The sequence below is a fragment of the Alexandromys fortis genome, unplaced genomic scaffold (genome assembly GCF_014885135.2).
Source record: "Alexandromys fortis isolate MF-2015 unplaced genomic scaffold, M_Fortis_MF-2015_v1.1 scaffold_14, whole genome shotgun sequence".
Classification (NCBI taxonomy): domain Eukaryota; kingdom Metazoa; phylum Chordata; class Mammalia; order Rodentia; family Cricetidae; genus Alexandromys; species Alexandromys fortis.
In genome coordinates, this window is record NW_026067910.1 from 15,785,566 (window position 1) to 15,799,492 (window position 13,927).

Consider the following 13,927-nt stretch of genomic DNA (forward strand, 5'->3'; position numbering starts at 1 on the left):
AAAAAAAAAAAAAAAAAAAAAAAAAAAAAAACACCAGAAAAGTCAGCTTGGATGGAAAAGGCTGCGTTTTGATTTTGTAGTTGCTTTTGTTAGTTTGTTTGATTGATTGTTTTTGGTTTTGTTTTGTTTTATTTTATTTTTGTTTTTGTTTTGTTTTGGGGACAGGGTTCCACGTACACCAGACTGGCCTCCAGCTTGCTAAGTGTTCAAGGATGACCATAAACTCCCGATCCATCGTATTGCCACCCCCCTAGCACTGGAACTAAGCCAGGGAGTCACCACACCCTGTTTTATGAGGTGCTGAGGATGAGCTCTGTGTATGCTAGGCAGGTACTCTACTCAGCCCCAGAAAGAGGATTTTCTATCTCTTCCCAACTCTAAAAGGGAAAAACTATACATGTCGCTAAACATGATTCCAGTCCTTACAACATATGCTTATCCATGTTCAATTAGAAGGTATTTATGGTACAGATAGAAAACAAGCCAACGGTATTTGGTAGCATTTCTGTGTATCTGCAGAACTGAAATGGGAGGGGCTACACTGGATGACACATGACAGCAGAATCACCCACTGTTCACAGGGACCACATAAACTCTTATTTATCTCAGCACTTTCTCAGCATTTACATAGGCACTGTATAACTCAGACATGAATATATATGAAGCATCTATGATTCTCATTTCCATTCTTCCGCACACACACTTCCTATGCCTTCAACAATAATTTATTTATCACCAAAGTTTACATCCCTAACAGAATTTGCATTTTATGTGAGTTTACAATTATAGAAGAATTTTCACATACATTACTCATTTTATCTTTAAAGGTGTCTGGCCGAGTAACAAGAGAAGACATTAAAGTCATTCCTCATTTGGAATATACCCACAGTACTGTGAGGAAATGAAGGATTAAAGAGAAAAGGGTTGAGAGCAAAGCTCAGACAGTTATGGTTTCCCTCCTGCTGCAAGTCCAATGCTCTGGACCCAAGCTCCAAAGCCTTTTGTTGCCGTGACTCAGGTCTCTGCCAGTCCTTTTTCAAACATATTTGTCCCTAAGTATGTAAATATGAACTTAGGTAGAGAGGTAAATATGAACCATCTGCTACCATCCAGCCAGATGATGACAAACTTCATCAAGTCGGACTTGGTTAACACAACTTATGCTGACATAAACAGAGAAACGAAATCATAGAGAAAATAAGAATACACAAGAGAAAACATGATCAGTGAAGGAGTTCTCCATACTGACAAACAAAGGTATATTAAAATAAGCTCCGGTGGCAGGGAGAGACAGGATGAAATCAATAAATCTCTAGTTTGACTGCTCTCTTTACTTCTATATGCTGAGCCACAAGCCCAGGCCACGGCATCCATTAGGGATGATGGAAGTTTCTTTGCCTAATCTGGAAAGTCATGGTCCTTAATCATCCCAGAGCTTAAAGGACTAGCACCAACATTTATTTAAGCAGAGCTGGGTGTGATAGTTAAGCTTCAGTTGTTGAATTGACACAACTCAGAATCACCTAATAGAATTGCAATAAAGGATGGCTCAGCAGTTAAGCACATTGGCCGCTCTTCCAGAGACTCCAAGATCAATTCCTAACACCCACGTGGCAATTTACAACCACCCAGTTCCCAAGGGACCTCTGTGGGCACTTCGCACAAATGATACACAGACACACATGCAGGCAAAGCACCCTTCCCCCAAAAAATAGAAACAAATGTCAAATGAAAAAGTCTTTAAGAATCTCAATGAGAAATTGCCTAGATGAGGTTGGCCTGCAGGCATGTCTGTGGGATTACATTGATTACAATAACTTAGAAAGGAAGACCTGACCACTGTAGGTGGCACCATTCCCTAGGCAAGGGATGCTAGATTGTATGATAGCATGATAGCGAAGGAAGGGAGTTGAGCAGTTAGCATTTATGTATTAATTCACAGCTCACGACTATGACTACAATGTGACTCTCTAACCTAGGTTCTTGAAACCTTGACCTCCCCCGCAATGGTGAACTGCAATCTGGAATTGTGAGCTGTTTTTGTCAGGGTGTTTTACCACAACCAGAAATAAAACTAAGATACCGGGAAACTCTTTCACTAGCACAGTGGTTCTCAATGTTCCAAACACCGCCATCCTTTAATACCGTTCCCCAGGTTATGGTGATCCGCAACCATAAAATTGTTTCATTGCTACCTCCTAATTGCAGTTTTGCTACTTTTGTGAACTGTAATGTGGATGTTTGATATGCAAACCCCAAAGGGGTCGCAAGAACTGATATACTAGAATAAGAGTAACTGCGCACCCGGCTGCTACTTCTCTTCATTTTATTCATTACCGGATACTTCAAATGTTTAGCATCTCTTCCTAATTTCCGTGTTCTACAGTTATGCATCATGGGTAGCAGAAATGAGTAGAGCAAAGTCATGCAAATGCACCTGCACTTCACAGTTTTCAATATTAGGGTCCAGAGAGTAAGAGAGCAGTAGATTGGTTTCACTGTACCCATTCTATTCATTTCCCAAAGCTTAGACCACACTTTCGTACTCTTGTTGGTTCTGTTATACATATGCATATAAGCATAAATAGGTCCTACCAGCATACCTGAAAAGCAAGCAGCTACCTGACCATCCCTTTCATCCACATACATTATTGACACTTAGGATCAGTAGATACTTGTCATCAAAACCCAGTGGGTAAAACAGGTTTATATTTTGAAAGCACTAATTTTAAAATTCTAGATACAAAAAAAAAATGATTATAGAATGTTTTTTTATTTATATAAATTGTCAATAAGGGCTGGAGAGATGGCTCAGTGGTTAAGAGCACTGGCTGCTCTTCCAGAGGTCCTGAGTTCAATTCCAAGCACGCACATGATAGCTCACAACCATCTGTAATGAGATCTGGCACCCTCTTCTGGCCTATAGGCATACATGTGGACAGAACACTGTATATATAATCAATAAAGGAAAAATATTATCAATAAGCAGAATGATATGTGTGTTATAACAAACGTGACTCAAGTACTAAATCAGTTTGGGTTCTGTTCCTTTTGTAAGCCAAGGTCTTATATAGCCCTGACTAACACTATGTAGACCAGGCTGGCCCAGGTCTCCCAGACTCACCTACCTCTGCTGGAATTAAAAGCATGAACCACCACATCCAGCTTCAGATACTGACTGAAAACTGAAGTTCTTCCCGGATAGACCACTCTGAGCAAGTTGCATCAGATGTAAAAGTCATTAGCTTAAAGCTGGATTCATTCAGTACAGAGAGGATAAAATAATTAAAATAAGACATTCCTGCTTTTAAAGTATGACTCAAGGGGAGATACAAGAGTAAGTCAGCCCTGAGTGCAAACACCTGCTCTGTAATGAACAGAAACCTGGGAGAACACAAACCCCTTCCTCTCGTAGTTCTCCACTCTACCCTTAGCAGCTAAGCCTCAACTTCCCAACCCTCACCCCACCCAGCGCCCCTGATGTGACATCGAACCCAATGTCTCCCCCGTAATTCCCCACCCCTCACTATCTCCTTGCTTCCTACCAGAAAGATTTTAGACACACACACACAGAAAGACAGACCGACAGACAACACACACACACACACACACACACACACACACACACACACACACACACGGTCCTTCATTCCTTCCTTCAATTGTTCAAATCTAATTTCATTCCATTGCAGGTGACACTGTAGCGGCCTCTCCAGTTTGTTGCATTTTCTGCTAATCTGAAAGGAAAATATGTAATCACTCCAGGCGTGTGCATTCATTCACTCAATAACAAATCCTGTCTCAACCAGTTCCTCACAGGATCTCTGGAGACACTGACTGCTTTCCCTCGCTAAGCCCGTGTGGAGAATGGAAACAAAAGGATATTGCGGAGATTTTAAAATATGTAACGCATTGATCCTAGATTTTACTAGGTCATAGGCCCTCAGCAAATGGTAGTTCCTACTGTTTTTGTAATTGCTTTGGGAAAATCTTCCTTTTTCAGTGGATAAGAGATTAAGTACACCTAAGTATAGCTAAAAAGGGGAGGGGAAGTGGGCCTAGCAAACTTGGAATAAAATTAGAAAAAAAAGAGAGAGAAATGATTGATGAGAACATTTAAATTCCAAAGTTCTTGAAGGTGTGTGAAAAACTCTGAGGTTTTCCAGGCCTGCCTGATAATTGTCTCTAATTAGATCTCCCTCTTAAACCCCAAAGTATTAAGTCGATACGGAATTTATCAATCCGCAACTTATTAATCCCAACAGCTCTGTTTCTCACAGTTCAGACACTGTAGGCTAAGTTGATTCTTATTTACAATATCAAAAGCACAGAGAATCTTGCTATCTACCATCCCCAAACTCAAGCTTCTACCATCACGGTGTTATCAATGAGCAGAGGTTAACATCCATTTATATTTTTTGCCTTTCATTACTCGCTGTTATAACCATGTCATTGTGCCAGTATTTTTCCAAATCACTAGTAAACAGCAAAAACAAACATAGCAGTTGTGATTTCATCAGAGACTTCACTGTTGAAACTGCTAGCAAAAGTAGACACATTTAGAACAGTAAATGGAAAGCAAAAAACACTTACAGACTCATTAATAAAGAGGCAATTAGGTCTTTGGGGAAATTCATTTTCTAAAAGAATGCTAAAGCAAGCTATAAAATACACGGAAAACTGTGTTTTGACACAAACAGTGTACACTGTCTTTTAAATCATAATTTTTTTCTCTTGAGAAAGCTGGCAATCTCTGTGCTTAAATATGAACAGAAAAAACACTGGAAAAACAATCACTGTGAAATTGAATGTATTCTACCTACTAACTCCCATGCATTAAATTTGACTGACCTACAAACATGCTCCCTATTACAGAGATCTTGGAAGAAAGAGAGTTATAAAGCGAGAGACAATTGGTACTAATGTCAGAGGGAATATTATTTCCCTTACCAACATTAAATCAAGCAAAGGTAGTTTATGCATAGTATTTTTGGTTCCCTAGACAGTATCCGCACGTATAATATTCTTTCAAGTAACATCCATAACTAAAACTTTAGCTTTATATTTGTCTTCTTATGAAAAAAATTATTCTCAAGCCTGAGTGTTCTTTAAATATAAAAAAAAACCTCATGTAATCTTAATTATTTTGATGTGTCAGGGATGCTAAATTATTATCAGGAAATATAAATAGTAATTATAAATCTGGGGCTTGACAGGTGGCTCTGTGATTTAGAGCAATTGTTTTTACAAACAACCTGGGGTCAAGATTCCTAGCACCCAACGACAGCTCACATCCATATACAACTCCAATTCCAGAAGATGTGATGTTCTCCTCTGACTTCCATAGGCACCAACCTAGCACACTACACACAGACATGCATGCAAACAAGACACTCATGTATATAAGATAAAAATAGTAAATCTTTTTCAAAATCTATAAAAAATTATAAACCCAGAGATTTCTATTTTATGTCATAATTTAACCCTTAATCCCAACTCTTACAACCCTACAATGAAGTGCATGTGACCATCCTTTTTCAAGCTCAGCTTTGTTTGTTCTAATACAATGTTTCCAAAAACTAAAATAACCAAGCAAATCACCTGATTAAAATATAGATTCCAATCCAATATGTGTAGAGCTGACCAGAGACCACCACAAGGTCCCAAGCCAAGCTAATGCTGATGCTCCACAGACCACACGAATGCCAGGATGCCTTGGAGTAGAGGAACACAAGGACCAGAAGGCAATCAACCATGACGTCTTGGCCAGAGAAAGGCCTCTTTCCTGTTCTTGCCCTTGCTACCAAACGACACCGAGGAGCTGGGACCAGGCTCTCACTTCTTCCACTTAGGCAACTGCTAGACCAGCACACTGCCCAACTACAATTAAGAGAATTTCTATGGCCAGTCCAGCAGCTGCCCAGGACAAGGTCCAGAGTTCCAGCCTGGACAGCTAATTCAGGAGCAGGAGGCACTGGGAAAAGTGACTACACAGAGGCCAATCTGGAAGTTTTATTACATACTTACTATGTACGTAATATATAATGGAACAGGAAAGTGAACTAGACCAAATAGTTCACTTAGTATAAATTCAGTTTCTCCTCTACAAAATAGAAAAGAAAAGAAATACGAATAGACTTTCAGTAGTCTTTCAAAGAATGTAAGTAGGCACTTTCAACTCCATCACCTCTTTTCCTCAGCGTCTTCCTAGTATGAGACTTTGGCACTGAAGTTCACACTATCATTAAAATAGACATACTTAAAGCTTTCGGCTCTCCCAACTAAATAACTGAAAACTATAATTCCCTAGAACACTCCCCTTTGGCTTTATTCCGACAAAGGCTTCCCTTTGGCTCCCCTACCCCATGATGCCGGTAGAAGATTCAGCCAGCATCGCCCAGCTCATCGCTTTTTCATTCACTGGGCTCTACAGTCACCTAAGTGGAAGCATGAATTATTTCACTTAAGACCACTTACTTTGCACCTAAAATAACTGTAAATGACAAAATAAGCCTTTAATATGTTTTTCTGGATTATCAATAAATAGCAGAATGCCAAAAAAAAAAATACTTTGCACCAGGGTTAAGTGGAGAAATGGCAGTGTTCCACAGCAGGATCAATACAGTCCCTGCATGCCCACCCCAGTATTTTCCCAGAACCTCAACAACCTGAAACAGAACACACAGTCAAGTTTTTATATGAGGGAAACTGTGCTTCCATAAGGGGACTAACCAAGACATTAACCCAAATCAAAAAAGAAAAGAAAGGAAGGAAGGAAGAAGGAAAGAAGGAAAAAAGGAAGGGAGGAAGGGAGGAAGGGAGAAAGAAAACAAGAAAGAAAAAAAGAAATCTGAAAAGAACTCAAGATGAACAGAGATACACATCTCATAACTGACTGCATAAAATGTGTCTTATGACTGGGCATTGGTGGCACACACTTTTAATTCCTGCTCTTGGGAGGCAGAGGCAGGTAGATCTCCATAAGCTAGAGGCCAGTCTAGTCTACACAGTGAGTTCCAGAACAGACAGAGCTGTTACACAGAGAAACACTGTCTTGAGAAGTTAATTTATTAATATGTCTTATGAGCTGCTCTGATTCTTTGGGGAATTTCCATCAATCGTGTGTGTCACGTCTGTCCTGAGTGGAGTCTGAAGTTGGCCAAGTTTCTGCCTTGGGCTTCGTGCTATAAGCATCCAAATGTGGCAACTTCCAAAAAGTTTTCCAAGGCACAGTTAAATATAAATTATCCACTTATCTAGAGCGCTAGGCAACCTGGTATTCAAATTTTCCACCCTCTCTTACAAAAGGGACTATGAAGCCTCTCACTCAGGAATGGATAACCACAAGAAGCAAACATTCTGTGACACTAAAAAAAATTATTTGATGGATATGCAGGCTTGTTTTTGAAATAAAGAGCAGTCTGATAGATGTATTATTCATTAGCTTTGTAATCAAACACGATTTTAAGATATAAGGTGACTTGATATGTTTTGTACAATTTCTCAGTAACTATGATCAACAGCATGGATTCTGCTGCAAAAAAACAAGTCATGTTCAAAAGCAATTACAACCTTTTTAGGCAGAGAAACCCCATTTGATAGAGGAACACAGACCAGACACAGATGATCAAAGGGGAATGTCTGAGAGGAATACACAGAGGGAAATGTTTGCACTCTCAGAATAAGAAATGAATCTGTTTGGACAAAGACAAAGAGGCCAATTCTCATAAATGGCTCAGAAAAAAAAAGACGCTTTTCCATCTTCTGAACACTAGATAGATGACGTCACGCATGTATGTGCACGTGCACACGAACCCACACACATGGACGCACACACATGCATACACATGCACACACGCACACACGCACCCCCTGTATTTTGTCTATAAATTCTGTTGATAGTTCCTGCTCTCAGCCTTCAACAATCCTTTGTCCCTTCCTCCACGAAAAACTAAGTTGAAGAAATGGGAACAGTGCAGATCCACACTCAGTATAACCTCCTCTGCCTAAATACAATCTTGGGGAAACATGAGTGGTAGCCAAGACACTTTCTCCATGTGAAATTATGCCATGCAAATTTAAGGCTCCACACATTGGCACTAATACATCAATACTGGACATAGGAGAGGGTCTGGTATGTGAGAGCACTGGTTTAGCTTTGGGTAGTGGACCGGTCATATGGCTAGCATTTACAAACATACACAGTACCTAAAGATATTTAGCAAAAGAGACAAGCTTCTGGTTTGCTGACTATGGATGTAGAGCTAAGTTGTTATCAGGGAGGTGTGGGCCGAAGTGTGAAAGAGGGACACAGTAACAGAGGGGATGATTTATTGATTTATTTTCGAGATTCACGTTCATGAATACAAAGAGAAGAGCTGTCAGCAACACACATGCCAAAGAACAAACAGCAGCCAAACCTGCCTCTTCCCGTCTGGGCAGGCAGACACAAAATGACATCTCACAGGCTAGGAAACTCAGATATAAGGGAACCATTGAGAAAGAAAAACAGTCCTGAAATTATCCATATCATTATTAGAGCGCAGAATTCGGAATTTTAATGTATTTAGACAACAAAGAATACCAGTCCATCAAAATTAGAGAACGAAATGGCAAGCCTTAAACACGAGCCGGCTCCAAAGTATCTGCCCAGGAGATAATCAGAGTAAGAGAAATTTAATTTTGTACTAGAGACAGCAAGAAGCCAGACGCAAGGCAAGGGGGTCTGTTTTGATTCGTTGTAAGGTCCTAAGGAATGACCAGGGTGATGTGCCAGGACCTGATCCAAGGCAAGATCTTGAGCAGCAAGCGTTCCCAGGCTCACTTCATAGCAGACACAATAGTCCCTCTCTAGGTCATTGGTAAGACTGCATCCAAAGTTACATGTAATTCTGCACTCTGAGGAAACACTGAACCAGTTCAACAAATCACCTTAAAATCACAACACTATCCAAGTATTTTCCCTGCAATTAGGGCACTAGGAATATTAGTAGCAACACTTTCGTCAATTTGTGAAAGATTGGCATAGCTGAGCTGAAAAATGATCAAAGATAATTTCTGATACTGCTGTCTCAGTATCAAACTCGTGCTCAGAATCAATCTTTATGATGGAAATGGAGACTAGTGGAATAACCCTCTCTCCCTCTTTCCCTCTCTCCCTCCCCCTCCTCTCTCTCTTCCTCTTTCCCTCCCTCCCTCCCTCCTTCTCTCTCTCTCTCTCTCTCTCTCTCTCTCTCTCTCTCTCTCTCTCTCACACACCCCCACACATACACACANAGAGTTCTAAGAGTTTAAGAGCCATAAAAGCTGAAACTCTGGCACTCGGGCTACCTTAATTTATGATGATTACACCCCAGATAGCTCAGCCATACTTTACAGTTGACAGTGCTGGTTCACATAAACGACTTCACTTGGTCCTCATAAAAACTATGTGGAAAGGTCAGGACGCGTATTATTATCCCCATTTTATAGATGAGAAAGCTGAGTTTCCAAGCAAGACAGGTTTTGTCGGTCATGAGTTCTACAGAAAGCTTCCTTGCATGGTGAGACCAACAAGAATGGCAATGCAGCCCAGGAAAAAGACTGTCCTAACACTCTGGTCTCCCATACCTCAGTTTTCCTGGATAGAATGCAGATGCAAGTGTTGTTTTCAGAGGCTAGAGTGAAGGGTGAAATTCAGAAAGTCCTGGCTTTAAAGATGTTTGCCATGCAGCAGCTTTAGACTTGAAAAAAAAAAAACAGGAAAAAAAAAGCCGGTTGTGATAGGAAAGTGTTAATGTGTGACTGAGACACAAAGAGATTCAGTGTGTAAAGGACATTTCAAATTCCCAACTACAGTATCCTCCCCAATTTGTTTTTGAAGCGTACAACATGTACAGCCACATAGTAATAATGAAAAGTGACGACCTGACCTTGGTAATCATGATTCCTAATGCATATTTAAGAAAATGGACTACTTTAAAACTTTGAAAATATGCCTCTTTAGATCCTTAATGCATGTTTATTTAAATTTCTCCAGAAGTTCATCATTTAAAATAGACTATCAGAAGAAAAAAAAAGCAAGAAATAAAAAAGCACTTTCAATCATTTCAATCTCTAATTCATCTCCAATTCCAATCAATATTTTTTTTACAAATATGCCAAGGAGTTTAATGACATTACAATTCCAAATGATTTATGACAACTAGAAAAAAAAAGAAATGCCTACAAAACCAACTTTAAATCTCTGGAGACAGACAGATAAGTCCAAAACCTGACTTTAAACTTGAGAGATAAAAGACCTTTGGTTGTGGGCATACATGCATATCCTGAATAGCAAGAAGATGTTAGCAGTTCTGTGAGAACTGGCTGCATTCATAATAAACTCTCAGAAGCACATCTGCGCCCTGTGATGAGGCAGTCTCAGTCCCCGTTGATGAAAAAGATAAATAACACTTTAAAAAAGAAAAGTTTCTCCAATGTTGAGCCTATATCCATCGGCTGTGAAGACATCACTAGTCGCCAGTCCCGAATACATGAGTTTACTCATGCAACTGGTAAAGTTCAATTAGCAAACTACATGCCTTCTCAAGCTACGCTCTCCGTGCAGTGACAAGCACTGTGTAGAAATCAATACTCCCTCCAACTTGCTGCATATAATGAGTTACATCAAGCATGGTTCCAATACTAACAGCATTGTATGGCCGAGACGCGGGCGGTAATACCGAACCCGGAGAGAATTAAATTAAGTCGTCGGAGCTCACTGCATAGAACTGGTGCCCTCTGCACATCTCCTAGATACACGGTTTCTCCTTTGCCTGCTACCATTTCACAGCCTCTGCCTAAGAGGAGGGTACACTCAGGCACCAGAATCTGAGAGATCTAACTCCTTGTATACAGTTGAAAATGGGGGAGGGGAGAAGAAAAGCTAATGAAGGATTTGCTCCGGAAAACAACCTGGTGAGTTTATTTCCAGGAAATCGGGCAGTCATAACAATGAAACTGTCAAATACAAAGTAAGTTCGGTCTACGCATCCTGTCGGTTCAGCCAGAAGCGCGACAGTCTCGTTTCCCGTCACCCTTCGGCCCTTCTGTGTTTCCATCTGTCCTAGGAACCCAGGCAGCAGATGCGCCCGCCAAACGCGCGGGGCCGGGTCGGTTGGCCAGAAAAGTTGTCAAGCCCTGCGGGAGGCAGAAAATCAACCTGGGAGCTCGCTCCCCAGCGTCCACCAGGTGAAACTTCAGAGCCGGCAGAGGACACACAAAAGAAACCGATCTCCAGGAAGGATATCAAAACTGGCTGGGAACAGAGACAACCAGTCCGAGAGACCGGAAGTCCAGGGTCTTCTGTGAGATTCAAAAGGGGATAACCATGGAACTCTGCGTCGCGTCTCTCTACCCGGGTTCCCCTGGTGGACTGAGAACGTTCCCAGCCCGGGTCATCCAGGCGGACTCAGGGAGATGTGGAGCCAGCTTTGTGCTGGCTTCAATACATAAGCAGGGTAAGCCTTCCGGGAATGGGCGCCCAGCCCTCGCAGCCCAGGACAGCTTTGATTCTATCCTAAGAGTCACATTTCCAAACGTCGTACGGGCTCCGCCAACATACACATGCAACATGCTCCACGCTGCGCCCTGTAATCAACCCAGGAGCAACTCTCAACCCTCAGCGGAGGAGGAAGAAGCCTCCGAGAGTCACAGGGAAGTAGTTGGACAATAGTCTGAGGAGGTTATTCCCGGGACAAAAAGCACCTGGCAGAGCGCGCCGATGTCAGTCCCTACGCGTCCCCACAATTCTGACAAAAGCTTCCCGGGTAATTTTTGAACAGTCTGGCGGCAGAGAGCCACCAGCCCGCTCGGCGAGCCAAAGAATCGTGGTCCCGGGAGCCCTAAGTACTTTTTCTTTCTCTCTTCCCTAACTAAGGCTGTGAGGACTGCTTTCCCGACGCCCAAGAATCTACGGTTCACCCAAGAATCTACGGTTCACCAAAGAAAAGCAAGGTCGCCACAGACTCCATCCAGTATACCCGGGGCTGTCTGCGTGCCCGGCCAGCCTCGGAAACAATGGGTCGCGAACGTAAAAGTTACCTGAGCGGGGTGGCGCCCACCTCCTGACCTCGTCCCGCCTGACACAAACTCCCAGGACAGACCTGGCTTCAACCTGCACCCCCCACCCCGAGCAAACGCCTCCCGAATCCCCAGTCCCGGCAACCAGCTAGTTCCTCCTCCCTCAGAGTCCAAGGTTGAGGACAGCCACAGACCCCAGATGCCCCCCACGACCGACCACTCACCTGCTGAAAACTGGCCTTGGACCGACCCCAGGAGAGGCCATGGGGACAGGAGCCAGAGCGCCACAAAAGCAAGCAGCGCCGCCGCCGCCACATCCATGGCGAGTTTGGGAGAAGTTTCAAGCAGCTTTGCAAAGAGCCTCCGGGGGTATCGCGGCGAAATCCACCAGCCAGCCGCCCGCCCGGCCTCGTGGGGGGCTCGCGGGGACGCCGCGGCCACCCGCCAGCACTTTCGTCCTTGCACAACGTCGGCAAACTACCTCGCGGGCGAAAGCGTCGCCCGCCAGCCGCGGCCACTGCTCTCCATGCTCGGTAGAGGCAGCTCAGGGTAGTCCAGAGTTACTTTGCTCGGGGAGGGACGGGGGCGGAGCCTGGGGTGACGTCGCCCCGCGGGCTCCGGCCGCTTCGGTGGAATGCGGGCTCCGGCGCGCGCCACCGCCGCCGTCGCCTCCTGCCGGGAAGACGCGCGCCAGCCCGGCCGCGCGCCCCGCGCAGCCTTTGTTCGCCACCTGGGCTCGGTGGCCGCGCGGCTCCCGGGCTGCGAGCCGGAAAGAGGGAAGCGGCGCAGCTCACTGCCTGATTCCCCTAGAAGCGAGTCTTGAGAGGCAGGAGTGTGGGTGGACAGTGGGAGAACCACGGAGGAGGCGCCCGAGAAGAGGCGTCCTGGGGTTCGGTCCCCAAGGTGGCGGTCCCACCGGAGCGGTTGGTGATAGGAAGAAAGGGGAGCAACCTTTAAAACGCCGAGCTGAGCTGAAATTTCACTGTTCCTTATTGCTGTGGTAAGGAATAAGACTCCCTACACCCACTGAAAACTTACTCTCGTTTGTTCTCATAATAAATAAAACTTGGACTAAAATAAAATGTTGGGTAAGTTTCCAGTGTGAACAGCTGGCGTTCCTCATTTCTGGTTTGTCATTTACAGAATATCTGAATTTACTTGCCGCGTCACTGACTTTGCTTGTTGCTGGAGAAGCTCCTCGCCCCTCTGCCTTTGCATAGCCTGGTGTGGTAGAGCCTGGTTTGCGTTTTGTTTTTTATTGTCTTGTACCTATTTAAGAAATGAGTACTTAATAAAAGGACTTTGCCCCGACAGCATGGTTGCTCTGAAGGAACCCTATGCTGCGCTAACATCTTTAAACTCTGTCCCTTTGCTGCCTTAGGAGCTTGACGGGGTTTCACCAAATGCCACCCTGACTTGCTTCTGTAGCAACACTGTATGGCTGTTTACTTTATTTAAGCCTGCAAAATATGACATAAGCAAGTGTGATCACAATTGAGTAAGCATAACTTTGACTTCGAATTTTGACGCCGTATACGCAAGTTCTAACAATAGTCTTGATTGACACCTGTCAGCCACTCAGACATCTTTAGCCTTTTAAAATCAAAATGAGGTGAGATTCAATTTAACATAACATTCTCGCCATTTACAAAGCCACATCGTTCTGTAACACATACATGCTGGTATGACTAGGTTTTGAACAGGAAATATAAATGCAAGTAACTGTATGCTGTCTCTGTATATATCTAGATACATACATATCTATGTACATATATTATACATACATATAGATCAAGAGGGAGAAAGTGCGTTTCTTTTTTATTTGCCGAGGAGAGAAACTTCATTAAACTCCCGTCTTGATTGCTCATTAGCACCTGTAACCAGC

General features: G+C 43.3%; 1 protein-coding gene across 2 annotated transcripts in view; it reads right to left on the reverse strand.

Moving 5' to 3' along the window:
- Window positions 1-12,573, reverse strand: part of Ptprk (protein tyrosine phosphatase receptor type K) — a 519,914-nt gene extending 507,341 nt beyond the window's left edge. The window contains exon 1 of one of the 2 annotated variants that reach the window (XM_050138244.1): window positions 12,267-12,565. In XM_050138244.1, coding sequence (XP_049994201.1) covers window positions 12,267-12,363 — 97 coding nt within the window. In that variant the 5' untranslated portion in view covers window positions 12,364-12,565. Of the gene's footprint in view, window positions 1-12,266 lie in introns of both variants that reach the window. The other variant, XM_050138245.1, reaches the window with a different exon arrangement.
- Window positions 12,574-13,927: the final 1,354 nt, after the last annotated feature.